This window comes from Delphinapterus leucas, chromosome 14, assembly GCF_059928025.1.
Source record: "Delphinapterus leucas isolate spDelLeu-1000000601 "Yukka" chromosome 14, BTC_Dleu_Yukka2, whole genome shotgun sequence".
NCBI classification, from domain to species: Eukaryota; Metazoa; Chordata; class Mammalia; order Artiodactyla; family Monodontidae; genus Delphinapterus; species Delphinapterus leucas.
This window is the reverse complement of record NC_143142.1, coordinates 7550206-7566563: the sequence shown is the minus strand read 5'-3', so window position 1 is coordinate 7566563 and position 16358 is coordinate 7550206. Positions and strand designations below refer to the sequence as shown.

The following is a 16358-nucleotide window of genomic DNA, read 5'->3' as shown; positions in this document are numbered from 1 at the left end:
CCCTTCCCCTCCTCCAGCAGCAAGTCCTGTCGAGTTTGTCCTCCAAATGTCTTCCAAACACATCATCCACTTTTCTCCAGCCCCACAGTCATCATCACCCAAGTCCGAGTTGCCATCGTTTCTCAAGTTCACACGATGGTGTCGTCCATCCCTTCTCTGTCTTGTAGCCTCGACCTTATAGTCAGTGGGAGCTTGAGGAAGTCCTAGTCCGGCCACAGCACTGACTCCACGCAACCCTTCAAGGGTTTCCAGATAAAGGTCAGTCCACCCCGCTCCGTTGAGCCCATCCTGCCCCTACTTGCCTTTCCAAGCTCATTTTTGCTCTTTTCAGTTCCTTGAACATTCCATGCTTTGTTTTGTTTCACTCTTCAGGTTTTCCCAAGGCCTCTTTCCTCTGCGCAAGCCTTTGCCCGTCTCCACCCCTTTTCCTGAATAGCTCCTATTCTTTCTTCCCATTTTAATCCTTAAATGTCAGTTCTTCAGAAAGCAGCCCTAACGTTCCTCCCACCAACACACAGGTGCATGCACGCTCGCCCACGTACACGCACACACGTGCACACACCAAGTCAGACCTCAGAGCAGCTGTATTTCCTCCGGATGCTGGTCATGTTTGTCATTATCATTTATCTTCCCCGCCAGGTTCTGAGGCCCATCAGAACAAGATGCCCACGGCCACTGCTGTGCCCAGCTCAGAACCAGCACAGCAGGTGCTCAGGGCACCTGCCCAGTGGCCCTCAGCCCCAGGCCCTTCCACCAGCCCAGCGGCCCCTTCAGTACCTCCATGTCAGACAGACGGAGGGTGTGGGGAGCCTGACGAGACGGGGCGGGTGGGGGGGTGCAGGCAAGCAGCAGGTGCAGAGCTCAAGCTCAAGTGGGTGTCCTGCAGGGTTTAAGGTTGGCTCCTACGATTACATACTTAATATAAAACATCAACTTCAGTAATTCAGGTTGTAGATATGATTAGAATAGTCTCCAAATGGCATTTGAGAGCGTATCATCTTGGATGTGGACTTGATTCTATAGAACACAGTCTACCTTCTTTGGTAGCTCTGTTTTGTATGTCAAGCTCTGAATTTAGCCTTGTGTAGGCTGCTGGGATTACACTCAGGGCGTGTCTTACCTTTTACTTCAGAAAATCTCCAGCACACCCAGAAGTAGAGCTCCAGTACAGTGAACCCCTACCCACCCATCATCCACTGTAACGATGACCGACTCAGGGCCACCCCCACCGCCATCATTTTGAAGCAAATCCCAGACACCATATGGATTTCATCTGTTAATAGTAAATGTGCTTTTGTTTCCAGAATTGCATCTACGCCTGCAACGTTGGTCGTTTGAAAACTCCCAAAGGCTTTGTGAAAAACTACCAAGTCACAGTTGATGAGAAACCTGGGGCGTAGGGAGTTCCGATTGATCAGCTTTTCTGTTTCACTGAATCATTAGCTAGAAAACCCTTATTGTTTAGAGAAGGGGAGAAGCTTTCTAAGCGTCTACTTTCATGCCTTATATGGGTTTGTACAGCAAACAGTCTAACCTCTTGATCTACTCTGACTGACTGTCGCTCCTGGGGGATGTGACTGAACAGGGCTGGTTGGTACCATTACAGGTTTGTGGCGGGGATGGGGCCTTCCCACCTGTCCCCTTATCTGTCCCGCAGCCCAGATTCCAACCTGTCGGTGTCTCCTGAGTCCCCAGCATAACTGAGCACCCTCCCCACCCCCCATAGACAAAGGATCCTCCAGTTCCATGCCCTGCCACAACACCTGCCACAAGTTCCCCCAGCTTTCTCTCTTTCCTCCAGACTTTGATCAAGACACGTGTGCTGAAGGATGAATTTGTACTCAGCTCAGGGGACACACGGTGAGTTTATTGGAGACACGACAAAAGTCTGTCTTGGTACGAAGGGGTGTGAGAAGCACGGGGTGCCGTAGAGGAGCTGCAGGGAGACTGCTGGGGGGTCGGGGAGGGGGTCAGTGAGAGGCCCCTGGAAGGTGGCCCCCGAGCCAGGACCCAGCAGGACAAGAGTCAGCCATGCAGAGGGGGCAAGACCCGCAGGGAAGAGCACGTCTCATGGGAAGAAACGTTGACCAGACGCAACACCTGCCTTCGCATGGAACCTTCCCTCCCTCTCCACTGGGGCTTTTGCTTGTCTGTGGCCTCTTCCGTCCCGTGCACTTTTCTCTTTTTCCGGTTGACTCCTTCCTCTCCCCCCAGAAGCGTCTCAAGTCTCTCTCCTCATAACCAGCCTTCCTTTAGCTTTCACCCTCCCTGGCCTAGAACGCGTTCATTCCCACATACTCCACATCTCCCTACGTGGCGTTGCCATCTGCCCAGTCACTCAGGCCGGGGATTCACATGGCACCCTCTTTCTTCCTTTTCCCTTGCTTCCCACCTCTGATCTACCAGGAGGTCCTGTCAGTGGCCCCGCAAACCAGCTCAAACCCAGCCGTTTCTCCCCACCCCCACTGCCACCACCCGTCCGGACAGCGTGCATTCCCAGGTTCCTCCTCTCGCTGCCCTCTGTCATCAATTCCCCCCAGAGCTAGAGCGATCCTTTTAAAGACACCTACCACACACCGTCCTCCTCCTGCTTAATGGTCCAGAGGCTTCCTGCCGCATTTAGAGAAAAATCCATACTCCTCACCCTTTAGCTCTGTGACAACATTTCTGGGCCCGAAAATCTGTAAGATGTGGACAATAATTACGCCTGGGGACTTCCCTGGCGGTCCAGTGGTTAAGGCTCTGTGCTTCCGCTGCAGGGGGCGTGGGTTCGACCCCTGGCTGGGGAGCTAGGATCCCACTTGCCTCGAGGCGTGGCCAAAAAGAAAAAAATCCCCACGGTAATTCCGCCTGCCCCACTGGGTCACTGTAGGGGTTCAGGGCACTTGTTTTATAATCAGCATCTCCAGTGTCAGCTCCTCTTACTCTTCCTTCCTTCCCACCTTCTCCCCCGTCCCCTCTTCCAAAGTTCCCCGTTTTTATTAAGGCATTGCTAAGACCATCCTCCCTTTCTTTTTTATTGACGTGTAGTTGATTTACAATGTCATGCCAATCTCTGGGGTACAGCCGAGTGACTCAGTTATACACATGTAGACATTTTTTTTCAAATTCTTTTCATTATGGTTTATTACAGGATATTGAATAGAGTTCCCTGTGCTATGCATTAGGACCTTGTTGTTTCTCCATTCTAAATGTAATAGTTTGCATCTACCAACCCCAAGCTCCCAGTCCATCCCTCTCCCTCCCCCCTTCCCCCTTGGCAACCACAAGTCTGTCCTCTATGAGTCTGTTTCTGTGTTGTAGATGGGTCCTTTGTGCCATATTGTAGATTCCACATATAAGTGATGTCATATAAGACCATCCTCCTTTGTAGGACACTGGACGCATTCTAGTTCTCCTTCCCCACAGCGTCCTACCCGCCCCCTTTTCATTTGTCAGATCTTGTGCTGTGAATTCTTTCTCTAGAACGTCGCTGACTGTGGTCCCGGGCCTCGCCCCGGGCCCAGCTGGTACGGGTCAGAGTTGAGCTACTCCCCAGTGAAACTTCCCAGCTCTGGCCTGAAAAGTTCAGGAAATAGCATGGAGCTTCCCACCACACCCATCCTTTTGTCAAAAAATCTGCCCCCTCCCAGCCCTTGAGAACTTACTGCTCTTTTAGAACAAAGCCCCGCCCTTAGCCTGGCCTTCAGCTCAGCACTGACACTGTCTCCCCTTCCAGGTTCCAGGCGAAACGAACTCCCTGTGGTTGTGCAGTCACACCCCGCACTTCTTCCCTCTGTTCCTTTGCGAGCACTCCCCCCGCCCCCCGGAAGTCCCGATGCTTCCTCCTCTCCGTAGCCTGCCCTGGCCTGGTCCGCCCCACTTTGGACTCTGAACTACCACCAGTGCTCCATTTCTGTCACTTACATCACATGCTACCTTTTTTTGCTTGGTGCTGTAAATGTCAGTACTGCTTTCATAACATCACCTCTTCCTAAGGTAGGAACCACATCTCGTTTTATCAGTCATCTACCCGAGCACAAAGCTTTGGTGTCCTGAGCTTATGATCTAAGTCATATCTACTGCTACCTGCCAGGGATGATGCAACAGCCCTATGAAATAGGTACTGTGATTATCCCCACTGTAGAGATAAGGAAGTTGAGGCTGAGAGAGTCACAGAACTTGCCCAAGGGCATCATCACGGAGTGAGTGCGAAGCTGAGCTGCAGGCCCAGGTGAGTCTGACTATAGCGCCTCCTGCAAATGGTAACAGCCGACACGTGCCAGCCCCCAGGCTAGACATCTTTACATAACCTGTTGTTATCCTCAAAAGACCCCATATGGTGGGGATAATTATCCTCTTTTTACACTGGAGAAAACGAAGGCTTACCCTCTATGATAAGAGCACTCAACAGACTGGCAGTAGAAGGGCAGTTCCTCAACCTGATAAAGGCATCTACGAAAACCCCACAGTGAACATATTTAATGGTGAAAGACTGAATACTTTCCATCTAAGAGAGGAAGCAGACAAGGATGCCTGCTCTCACTAGGACTGGACAACACTGTCCCAGAGGGTCTAGTCAGGGCAGATTGACAAGACATAGAAACTCAAGGCATTCTGACTGGAAAAAAGCAGTAAAACTCTCTCTCTGTGCAGATGACACGATGCTTTACATAGAAAACCCTAAAGGATACACACACACGCACACACACATACACATAAGAGCTAGTAAATGAGTTCAGCAAGATCCTAGGACACAAGGTCAATATACAAAAATCAGCTGCGTTTCTGGACACTAGCAATGAACAACCCGAAAATGAAGAGACAAGTCCATGTACAGTAGCATCAGAGAGAAGAAAGTACCTAGGAATAAATTTAATCGGGGAAGTCTAAGACTTTTACACTGAAAATTGTAAAGCATTGTTGACTATTATTCATCCATGAAAAGGAATGAAGTACTGACACAGGCTACTACGTGGATAAACCTCAAAAACATGGTGCTCCGTGAAAGGAGCCAGACACAACAGGCCGCACACTGTATGAGCCCATATAAGTGAAATATCCAGAACGGGCAAATCCATAGAGACAGAAAGCAGATTGGATGTGGTCGGGGGAGGGAGAGCAGGAGCATACTTAATGGGTACGGGGTCTCCGTTTGGGAGGATGACAGTGTTCTTGGGACTTAATATACATGGTGGTCACGTGACATTGTGAGTGTACGAAATGCCACTGAATTGTACACTTTAAGATGGTTAATCTCATGTAAATTTCACCTCAATTTTTTTTTTAATGTTGACAAAAATTTAAAGAAGACCTAAATAAATGGAAAGACATCCGGTGTTCATGGATTGGAAGACAGTATTGCCAAGATGGTAATACTCCCCAAAGTGACCTACAAGGTGCAGTGCAATCCCTATCAGAATTACAACTATATATTTTTTTTTGCAGAAATGAAGAAGTTGATCCTAAAATTCATAAGGAAATGCAAGGGACCCAGAATAGCCAAAACGATCTTGAAAAAGAAGTACAAAGTTGGAGGGCTCACACTTCCCAATTCAGAAACTTACTACCAAGCTGCAGTGATCAAGACAGTGTGATACTGGCATTAAAACAGACATGTAGATCAATGGAATTCTTGTCTATCGAGAGTCTAGAAATACACCTATAAATCTATTATCAAATGATTTTTGAGAGGGATGCCAAGACTTGTGGGGAGAGAATAATCTTTTCAGTAAATGATGTTGGGTCTTAGAAGAAAACCGGTCTAAATCTTCATGACCTTGGACTGGGCAACAGTTTCTTAGACATGACATCAAAAGCACAAGCAACCAAAGGAAAAATAGAGTACACTTCATCAAAAATAAAAATGTTTGTGTGTCAAAGGACACTATCAAGAAAGTGAAAAGACAACCCACAGAATGGGAAAAAACCTTTGCAAATCATATATAAGACAAGGGGCTGGTACTCAGAACATATAAAAAAAACTTACAACTCAAACAGACAAGACAATTTAAAAATAAACAAAGGACTTGAATGGATCTTTATCCAAAGAAAATATACGAGTGGCCAATAATCACAAGAAAAGATGCTCAACATCATTAGTCAGTCATTACGGAGATGCATATTAAAAACCACTGTGAGGGCTTCCCTGGTGGCACAGTGGTTAAAAACCTGCCTGCCAATGCAGGGGACATGGGTTCAAGCCCTGGTCCGGGAAGATCCCACATGCCGCGGAGCAACTGAGCCCGTGTGCCACAACTACCGAAGCCCGTGCACCTAGAACCCGTGCTCTGCAACAAGAGGAGCCACCACAATGAGAAGCCCGCGCACTGCAACGAAGAGTAGCCCATGCTCGCCACAACTAGAGAAAGCCTGAGCGCAGCAACGAAGACCCAACACAGCCATAAATAAATAAATTTATTTTTTAAAAAACTTTAAAAATGAGGAAAGACAGCCCTTTACAGAGACACATGAGTGATAAAACAATGATTCTCAAGTTGGGGAGATCAGAGAGAAGTGTCAGAATCAATCAAAGTCTTTTTCAAATGATAGGAGTCCTTGACCTTATCTCCATTTGGAGATGACGTGGAGAACCACAACTAGCAAGCACGTGCCTGTAGCATCCCTCAGAAGTGGAGGGGCAGAGGTGGAAAGTTGAGATACAAGATGTGGAAATAATCATGAGGATCACTTCATATGAATGTGTTAATATATATATTTTGTGGGTTTTTAAAGAAATTTTCATTGAAATATAGTTGATTTATGATGTGTTAGTTTCAGGTGTACAGCAAAGTGATTCAGTTATACACATATACATATATATGTATCTATTCTTTTTTAGATTCTCTTCCCTTATAGGTTATTACAAGATATTGAGTATAGTCCCCTGTGCTATACAATAGGTTCTTGTTGGTTAACTATTTTATATATAGCAGTGTGTATATTTTAATCCCAAACTCCTAATTTATCCTTCCCTCCCCTTCCCCTTTGGTAACTATAAGTTTGTTTTCTATGTCTGTGGGTCTGTTTCTATAGGTATTTTGGGGAAAAAAAGTGGTGGTTTTGGGAGAAAAGAAAATCTTCTCCTAAATAGAGTTGAGAGGTGAAAATGGAGTGAACTTGAATACAGAGGGCACAAGTCACTGTGGGATGCTAGTTGGATCTGTCCTTCTAAAGCAGAGCCTCCGGGCCTTCTGTGGTGGCGCAGTGGTTAAGACTCCAAGCTTCCAATGCAGGGGGCCCAGTTTCAATCCCTGGTCAGGGAACTAGATCCCACACGCATGCTGCGACTAAAAGTTCGAATGCCCCAACTAAGGAGCCCACGTGCTGCAACTAAGGAGCCCGCCTGCCGCAACTAAGGAGCTCACCTGCCGCAACTAAGACCCAGAGCAACCAAATAAATAAATATTAAAAAAAAAAGAGAGAGAGAAATAGCAGAGCCTCCCATGAACCGCTGACAAAGGGCCTCAGAAGCTTTTTCGGCAATAGAGCAAAACGTTTCAGCTCTCTGGTTTCTGTAGTGGGAGAAACCTCGGTTCTGATCTCAGCTTAGCTGCTTCTTAAGCTTAGGGAGTAACACCACCAGCTAAAGAACTACTTAAATCTCTGAATCATGATTTTCTCATGTATAAAATGTTGATGACAATACTAAAATTGTTCCAAGGATTGAGTGTGATAATGTGTGTAAAACACTAGGCAGTCAATAAATGATAGTTTTTATCATTGCCTATTACAAAAAAATTAAAAATTTTTTTAAATTAAAAAATAAAAAAAAGAACACTGTGAGAGCTTCCCTGGTGGCACAGTGGTTGAGAGTCTGCCTGCCGGTGCAGGGGACGCGGGTTCGTGACCCGGTCCAGGAGGATCCCACATGCTGCGGAGTGGCTGGGCCCGTGAGCCATGGCCGCTGAGCCTGTGCGTCTGGAGCCTGTGCTCCGCAACGGGAGAGGCCACAACAGTGAGAGGCCCGCATACGGCAAAAAAAAAAAGGACACTGTGAGATGCCTCTTCACACCTTCCAAGCTGGTGATAATAAAAACAAAACAAGACAAAGCAAATGGAGAATAAGAAGTGTTGTGAAGGATGTGGCGGGCGATATTGGAATCCTTGCACAAGGCTGGCTGGAATGTTAAAATGGTGTGGGCTCTGTGGGGGAGTTTGGTAGTTCCTCCAGAAGTTAACTCCAGAGTTACTATGTGGCTCAGCAATTCCATTCCTAAGCACATGTTCCAAAGAAATAGCTGTGTGCAAATATTCATAGCAGCACTATTCACAATAGTCAAATGCAGAAACAACCCACGTGCCCTTGAAGTGATGAATGGATAAACCAAAGGTGGCATATCCATGAAGTGGAATATTATTCAGCCATAAAAATGGATAAAGTACCGACACAGGCTACCACATGGATGAGTCTTGAAAACATGCTCAGTAAAAGAAGCCAGACTAAAAAGGTCACGTATTGTATTATTCCATTTCTGTGAAGTGTCCAGAATAAGCAAATCCATGGACAGAAAGTAGGTTAGTGGCCACCAGGGGCTGAAGGGAGAATGGGAAGTGACTGCTACAGGGTACAAGGTTTCTTCTGGGGGTGATGAAAATGTTCTGGAAATAGATTGTGGTGACGGTTGCACAACCCTGTGAATATGCTTACATACAGACACACACGCAGCTAAACTGCATACTTTAGAGAGATGAAGTAGTTTATGTAAAGTTACGTCTGGTCCTAAATAGAGGACCAGAAACTGGAACCCAAGAATGTCTGCTTTTACACCAACGCTGCTGGGGGAAGAATGTTTCCAGGGCCCTTGAATAAGTAAATTAATAGAGTTGGGATGTCACAGAGCCTCAGAAGTATTGTTTTGAATATTCCTTCTCATTATAAAATACTATAGTTTTGGAGAGTCCGTAGAAGGGCTGAGAAAAGTAATATTGGCTACACTGAAAAACCGGTTATACTATGCAAGGAATAATCCGCCCTGATGCTCTGCTTCGGTTGTGCCCTTCAGCTGGGAGTCTGAAGAGCAGATGAAGAGCTGTGAACAGGGAACTCTAATTTCAGAGATCAGTGAGAAGAAATGACAAACTTTACAAGCCCACTACTGTGGTGAACAGCCTTGGGACAGCCTTTACCCATATGTGTAAAACCCTTCAGAGCTCTCCATTTTTCATCCTCTCTTCTCTGACAGCTATTTATTTCAAAATTTAAAGTGTGTTTATTTTACTGATTTCTAAAATAATACATATTAATTTTAGAAAATTTGGAAAGTCCATAAAAATATAAAGAAAATTATCCTCATCCCCAAAGATAACTTTTTTCCAGCCTTGCTTTCTGTCCCTATACTGTATAGGTATATACACACATTTTTAAACTCAATGAGAATGATGATAGATACAGTTTTGTATCCTGCTTCTATAAACATCACATTTGGAGCATTTTACCATACCATTAAGTACTCTTTGAGGAAATGATTTTGAATAGCCACATAATACCATCTTATAGAGATACAATAGGGTTTTTTTTGTTTTTTGGTTTTTTGCCATTTCCTTATTTTTAGTCACTTGGGTCACATGGCAGCCGTGAAAATGTGCCTCTCAGATCTCCTACTTTGAGAAGCTAGTGGACTGGGGGTCCCAGCTGCTGTGCTCTGAAGCCCAGCGGCCCATCACGCAGGGCCTTTGTCCCCCACAGGCCCCTCCCAGCCAGTGACAGGGCGGCAGGGACACTGAGGCTGCCTCACTCCTGGGAGGCACGAGGTCCCTCTGACAAGTGACTTGGAGGATTTCCTGACGGCCTTGCTGATCTCTCTCAGCAAAGCACCTCAGGGTGAGATGCCGCTTCCTGCCCTCCTGCCTTCTCTCTTCTCTTCAGCGCAGGCCAGGCCTGCCTCTTCCTCCCCCACTTCCCCTTACGGGCTTGTCCACGGATCAACCTTTCTTCGCGGCGAATCCCGTCTCCGGATCTGCGCCTCGGATGGCCTCGACTAACACAGGTTGCTTCCACTCTTGTTTCCTTGTTTGTTTTCTCATTAATGCTGTTATGAACACGTCAGTGTGTATATCCTGTCCCAGTTACGATCATCTCCTTGGGAAATTCCGTGAGCAGAGAATACCCGGGGAGGGTTCCCCAGTGAGGGATAGCATCCTTTTATAAGACGGGCACCTGTTTCCAGAAGTGGGTGAGTAGGCCTTTCACAGCCTCATCATCAAGCCCGAGCTCTTGTAAAACCTCTGCTGATTGGATAGGCGGGAAAGAGAGCCTTCTGTTTATTTGCCTTTCTCGGTTACTCAGTGAGGTTCAGCTGAGTTTCACATTTACGGGCTGTTTGATTTCTTGTTTTCACATTGAAGCATTTCTTTCTCCTCTCCCCTCTCCTCCTCCTCTCTTCTCTCTCTCGTTATCCATTGCCTTGTCTATTTCATTTTGATTTTTCCTCTCGTTTTTTTTTTTTTTTCCTCTCATGTTTTAAATCTCCAGAATAAGAATATGACCTTGCTTAAAAGTGTTTTTCTTACAGCTTTATGTTCCTGACTCTTCCTTTATAAATTGAGCAAGTTTTAGCTCTAAAGTTTGAGCTCAGTCTCAAAAAGTTCCCCCTGAAAAAAGTAAGTCCTATCATCATATTAGTGTTTTCTTCTCTGTGACCCTTGATTACTTGTTTTCCTCTTCTCTGTGAGTCAGCGGCACTTGATTTTTTTTTTAATTTTTAAATTTTTGGCTGCATTGAGTCTTCATTGCTGCACGCAGGCTTTCTCTAGTTGCGGCGAGCGGGGGCCACTCTTCGTTGCGGTGTGTGGGCTTCTGATTGCAGTGGCTTCTCTTGTTGTGGAGCACGGGCTCTAGGCGCGAGGTCTTCAGTAGTTGCAGCACGCAGGCTCAGTAGTTGTGGCACTTGGGCCCTAGAGTGCGCAGGCTCAGTAGTTGTGGCTCGCAGGCTCTAGAGCACAGGCTCAGTAGTTGTGGCCCACGGGCTTAGTTGCTCCGTGGCGTGTGGGATCTTCCCGGACCAGGGATTGAACCCTCGTCCACTTCATTGGCAGGCGGATTCTTAACCACTGCGCCACCAGGGAAGTCCCCTGGATTTTTTTTAAAAAATGTTTTATTTTGAAATAAATTTAGAAATACAGCAAAGTTATAGATACTACAGAGTTCCCATACACCCTTCTCCAGTTTCTCCTAAATGTGAAGTCTTACATAACCCAGCCACATCTATCAAAACTAAGAAATTAACACTAGTACAGGCTTAATTTGGGTTTTTCCACCAGTTTTTTCACTAATATCTTTTTCAGATCCCCTCCAAGATTGCATCCAATGATCATGTCCCCTTGGTCTCCACTCTGTGATAATTTCTCAGTCTTCCTCAATTTTCCTGACCCTGACCCTTTTGAAGAGGACTGGTCAGGGTTTCTGCAGATTATCCCACAATTTGGGTGTGTCTGATATTTTCTCAGGAGGACGCTGGGCTTGTGGATTTGGGGGAAGAATCCCACAGAGGTGAGGGGGTGCGCTTCCCATCATGATTTATCGGGAGCACCCGACACCCTGACTGGAGGTGTTTATGTCACTACAGGTGGTGTTGACCTTGCCCCCTTGCTCAGGGAGGTGTCAGCCGTGTCTCCGCCACTGAGTTGCTGTCTTTTGCTTCCCTACTCTGTGCTTTAGAAGCAAGCCACCGTCCAGCCTACTGTCAAGGGGAGTGGTGTCCAGCTGCACCTCCTGGAGGGGGCATATCAAAGAATTCGTGGACACAAGGTAAAACCACCACAATAATTAGTAAATATTGGGAGGCTATGCAAATTTCCTGTTTCTCCTCCATTTCCCCCATTAATTTCGGCTTTCATCTGTGGGTCTTGTCTGCAGCAATTACTGCTGTGGTGCTTCATGGTGATTTTCCTCATTTCTATGTTTATTAACTAGAATTCTGTAAGGAGCATTTTTTCCTTTTCCTCTATTTATTTATTTATATCACTACAGAGTAGTAGATGTTAGTTTTATTCTTTGGGAGGACATATGCTCATCTTTCTGCCTTATTTCCCTCTTTTGGATAATTTTTCTAATAATAGTAAAGGTGTTCCAATATAGGACAGTCAAAAAGAACGATAGATGTCCAGCCAACCACAGTGGGTGTTTGTGGAAGGATTGACCAAAACATTGTCATTGGGGGCTGGGACATTCGGGGGCTTTACAAGCCTGGTGTGGGTCTGGAGTAGAAATGCCCACAAGAGGGGCTTCCCTGGTGGTCCGGTAGTTAGGACTCGGTGCTTTCACTGCCGTGGCCCGAGTCCAGTCTTTGGTCAGTGTACTAAGATCCTGCAAGCTGTGTGGCGTGGCCGAAAAAGAAAAAGAAAACAGAAACGCCCACAAAAGTAAGAATGAGAAGAAACCAAGGCTGGACTGCATATCTCGGAGTCCTAACCTCGTGCCCCTCACACAAGAACTTGGGCAAATCATACTGTCTCTCTGGGCTTCAGTTTCCTCCCAGTTAAGGTGAAGATGAAGGTGCTGGTCAACTCAGGATCAGTGGTTCTCAGGCTGGAGCACGCATGTGAATCACCTGGCGGTTTCGTTCAAGCACAGGTTGCCGGCTGCACCCCCAAAGTGTCGGATGCAGTAGGTCTGAGGTGGGGCCCAAGGATTTGCATTTCTAACGTGTTGCCAGGTGATGCTGTTGACCCAGAGAGGACACTTGGAGAACCGTTGGTCCAGATGATCTCTCAGAACCGTTAACAGCCGTGGACTCATCTCTTCAAATGATTCAATCCTTGGCCCTGGCTATGAAGTTACTGGTGAAATGATGGAACAGACCTTTGCAGGAGCAGAGACACCGGAAATCCAGTGGGGTACCAGGCAGTACCAGACACATGAATGATTGCTCTGTGCCAGGCATGGTATTAAGTGCCTCAAAGACCTAGTTGCTGCCCAGGGAGGGACAGAGTTTGGCAGAGTGGTGAAGAGTAGGCTTGAATCTGGGTGCCGCCACTTAACAGCCATGTGGCCTTGGACAAGTGACAGAAATGACTTCTTGCCTCGGTTTCCCCACCTATAAAAAGAGGACAAGAGTGGAACTTACAAGCCCTGGCAAGAAAATGCCCAGTGAAAGGTTATTGCTGCTAGAATTAATATTCTTTGCACTAAGCCTGTCCAATGAGGAGAAATAGCAGTGACAGAGAGTGGCTGTTTCTACAACACGTCCCAAGCCCCCTCAGCCGAACACTACCTGCCTGGATTCCCAGTCACCAGTTTTCACCCACACACAAAATGCAAAACAGAGTGTGAGAAAAATTCAATATCATTTATTAAATAGTTTCCAAGGGCTCCTCCAAGGAGCATTAACAATCTCAATATGATAAATATCAATAAATTAACATAGCTGCCACCTCCTGCCATCCCAAGAGTATAATAAGATTTAAGTCTTCAGACGAAAAACATTCTATAAATAACAATGACATAACTTGAAATCTTTCTCAAGGTAGCTCATACATTTATATCTCAGTCCTCCCAGGACTTGCAATTTTGAGGCTTCATTGAGATTATAATTAGAATAATTTACTTAATAACTCATAGCAGAATTCTCACACTTAGCTGTCACTCTTTTTTTTTTTTTTTTTTTTTTAAGGCTTCACGCATTTCTGCCATTCCAAAAGGACCAGGTTCAACCAGATGGCTTTAAATGACCTACTGGGCTCCAGTGTTCAATGATTTAAACAGATCAGGCACTCTGAAAACTTTTTTAAAATAGTCACGATGAAGCTTTTACATTTAAAGCTATCTGTAGGCACAGAAACTTTTGTTTCTGGTTCATGTCGAAATTCGAGTTTACTGAGATGGTCTATGACGGCAACAACTTGAGCTTTGTTATCGAAAAATGGTTTGATCGCTCTGCAATAAGGCAAGGTGGCTGAGCTGTCGATGCTGTATGGCAGTTGGGGGTTCAGAGCGAAACACGGCGTCTGGTACTGGCTGGATTCCGGCACTCCGCTCTCTTCCTGCTGCTGTGTAAGGAGGAGGGAAAGTGGGTGAGCATTAGTTTTGCAAAACAGCCAGAAATCCCGACAACTAAGGCCTGAATGCCTCCTCTGTGAAGGGCCTGGGCAGTGCTTTCCCCTCACCAGCTCATCTAGTCGGGGCTACAACCCTGCGAGGCTGTGACCGTCACTCTCCCCATCCCCAGAAGAAATTGAAGCTCGGTTGGTTTGTGAAGCTGGTGCAAGATCAGGTGGCACAGCAGGACTCCAACCCACATGAGGCAGCAATTCCGAAGCCTGTGCTCATAACCGCTGCCCCACCCACCTCCTCTGCCCCATCTGGCCAAGGACTGCACAGCCTGTGTGCAGTCTCAGAGAGGTGGGGAAGAGGAAAGCACCTGGGTTTCCATGCTGCTCGTTGCTCTTTGTGACTCTGTGTTAAAGTCATTATAACCCCCACTCACAGAGGTGGAATTCATGCTTCTCTGGAAAGGCCTCCAAGATGCCAGGGAGAGTTTATCCAAACGCCCTATGGACTCCAGAACACGCCCTCTCCCATCCCTCTTCCTAAGGACTAGAAGCACCTCATCAGCCTGAGCTGCCCGGTCACCTGAGCTAACAACCTCCACCTTTGTGTCTGTAGAAGCCAAGGCTAAGCTTTAAATGCCAGAATGGAAGGGAAGAGCGAGGCCAGTTTCACGAAACGTTTCCACATGTTGTTATCTGTTTGTCTAGTCAAAGCGGCCTGAGAGCTTCTGTCTTGACCACGACCCTGAGAAACTGAAAGAGCATTTATATGTATTCAGCCTCATACTTTCCTAACCGTGGGTCAGGCTCAGCAGAGCCTCTGCTAGAAGCCGACTGTGTCCTAATTAAATAAAGTAGCACGCACATAGACGCCTAATTTGTGAACGGCCCTGATCTGCTGTAAGAGACACTCTTTGTGACCCACACAAGCATTTTAACATCCTGCATTCGTGGGCTATCGTTTTCAGCTTAGGCTGGCGTTGGCCGCTCCTTGGGGGGCTGCTGAATAGGTGGGGGAGATGGCCCATCTCTAGGGATGTGCTACGGGAGGGAAAATCATCTACTATTACTGCAGACTGAATATGTTAGGGATGAACAGCCTACTAAAGCCGCAGTGCGTGAGAAATTGTTGCGTGTGGGGCTGTCCGGGCTGTCCGGGCTAATCTCTGCCTCTGACCTCACACCCTCATACAAATGCCATCCTAGCCTGTCTAGTTGTTCCCAATCCTTCCTGGTGTATCCACAGCCCTAGCTTCTGGTCTGAAAAGAGTAGGCTTCTTCTGGGGGCAATGGAAGGCATTTTAAAGAAATGGCTTAGAAAAGAAATCTCGAGGGCACTTACGTAGTCATTCAAGAGTTTCTCAAACGAGGACCGTAATTCCTTGATTATAGCTTGTTGTTTATCTGGTCCTAGCACATAGGGTGCCGTATGGGAGGACAGCAAGGCTCCCGAATGGCACAGCAGGAACAGGGCAAACCTGGCAGATCCTGGAGAAAGGGGGTGATGCCGGGAGGAGCAGAGGCCACACACCCCAGCCCCCCCCCGCCCCCACTGGCTTCAACCGTTCAAGCCGTTGTCGAGCAGTGGCTAAGCCCCTCCAGTCTTCCTCTCTGTCTGGTGAGACCGCGGCCGCGGCACCCTGTGGTACCTGCGTGGGAGACCATGGCGGGAGAGAGCGAGGCTGCTTCAGCAACAGCTCCTGGAGCCAGATGTGCTCGCCGTGGTCTTCAGGAGCTATATAAAGGGCCAATGGCGAGGAAGATCACTGTCCCACCCATGGCAAAATCATTACTCAGCTTTTTCCCAGAAAACACTTTCAAAAGTCTGCCACCCAAGGCTGGGTGAAAGCAGGGCTGGAAGGAAACGCTGGTGTTACCCTCAAGGTGGGCAGACGCCTGATTCAGTACAGATACACACAGGCACACACAGGAAGGCGTACACGTCTTTGCCATTTCTTCTTGGAAAGAGCTTGTTGATTTGACTAGATCCCGGGGTGGACAGGCACAACCCCCAAGGAACATGTGACTAACCGGAGTTGAGGGTCAGTGCTCCACAGGGAATTTCTGGGGAGGGTCATGGTAAGCACGTGTAGGCGTAAAGCTGGCATGAAGTTTGTAAAATGTATTATCTCTGGAAATTTCTGAAGCGTGCCCATGCCAGAACATGGGGAAGGCCCTGATAACCACCATGAACGTGGTGAGTCAAAGCCTTCATCTCCACTCTGCTTGGCCTTGAACATCATTGGATTCTCCATGGTGTCTTTGCAACCGGAGGCCTAGAACCAGAATCCATGCTCCAGAGTTATTTGTTGAAATCACTTATTCGTAGTTTGAGTGCCAACTTTGACCAGATACTCTTCTCGGGTCTCAGAAATGACGGCAAAAAAGTT

General features: G+C 47.0%; 1 protein-coding gene across 1 annotated transcript; it reads right to left on the bottom strand.

Moving 5' to 3' along the window:
* Nucleotides 1-13668: 13668 nt before the first annotated feature.
* IL31 (interleukin 31) lies at nt 13669-15633 on the bottom strand. Its single transcript, XM_089895379.1, has 3 exons — nt 15618-15633; nt 15311-15456; nt 13669-13968 (listed from the first exon to the last, which is right to left on the bottom strand). Exons 1-3 carry the CDS (start codon nt 15631-15633, stop codon nt 13669-13671), a joined length of 462 nt encoding a protein of 153 aa, XP_089751505.1.
* Nucleotides 15634-16358: the final 725 nt, after the last annotated feature.

What these genes read in the sequence shown, in the direction of transcription:
- IL31 (XM_089895379.1), bottom strand. An exon ending in AGAAACTCTTGAATGACTAC is followed by an intron (nt 13,969 to 15,310) that starts GTAAGTGCCCTC and finishes CTCCTTACACAG; the next exon opens with CAGCAGGAAGAGAGCGGAGT.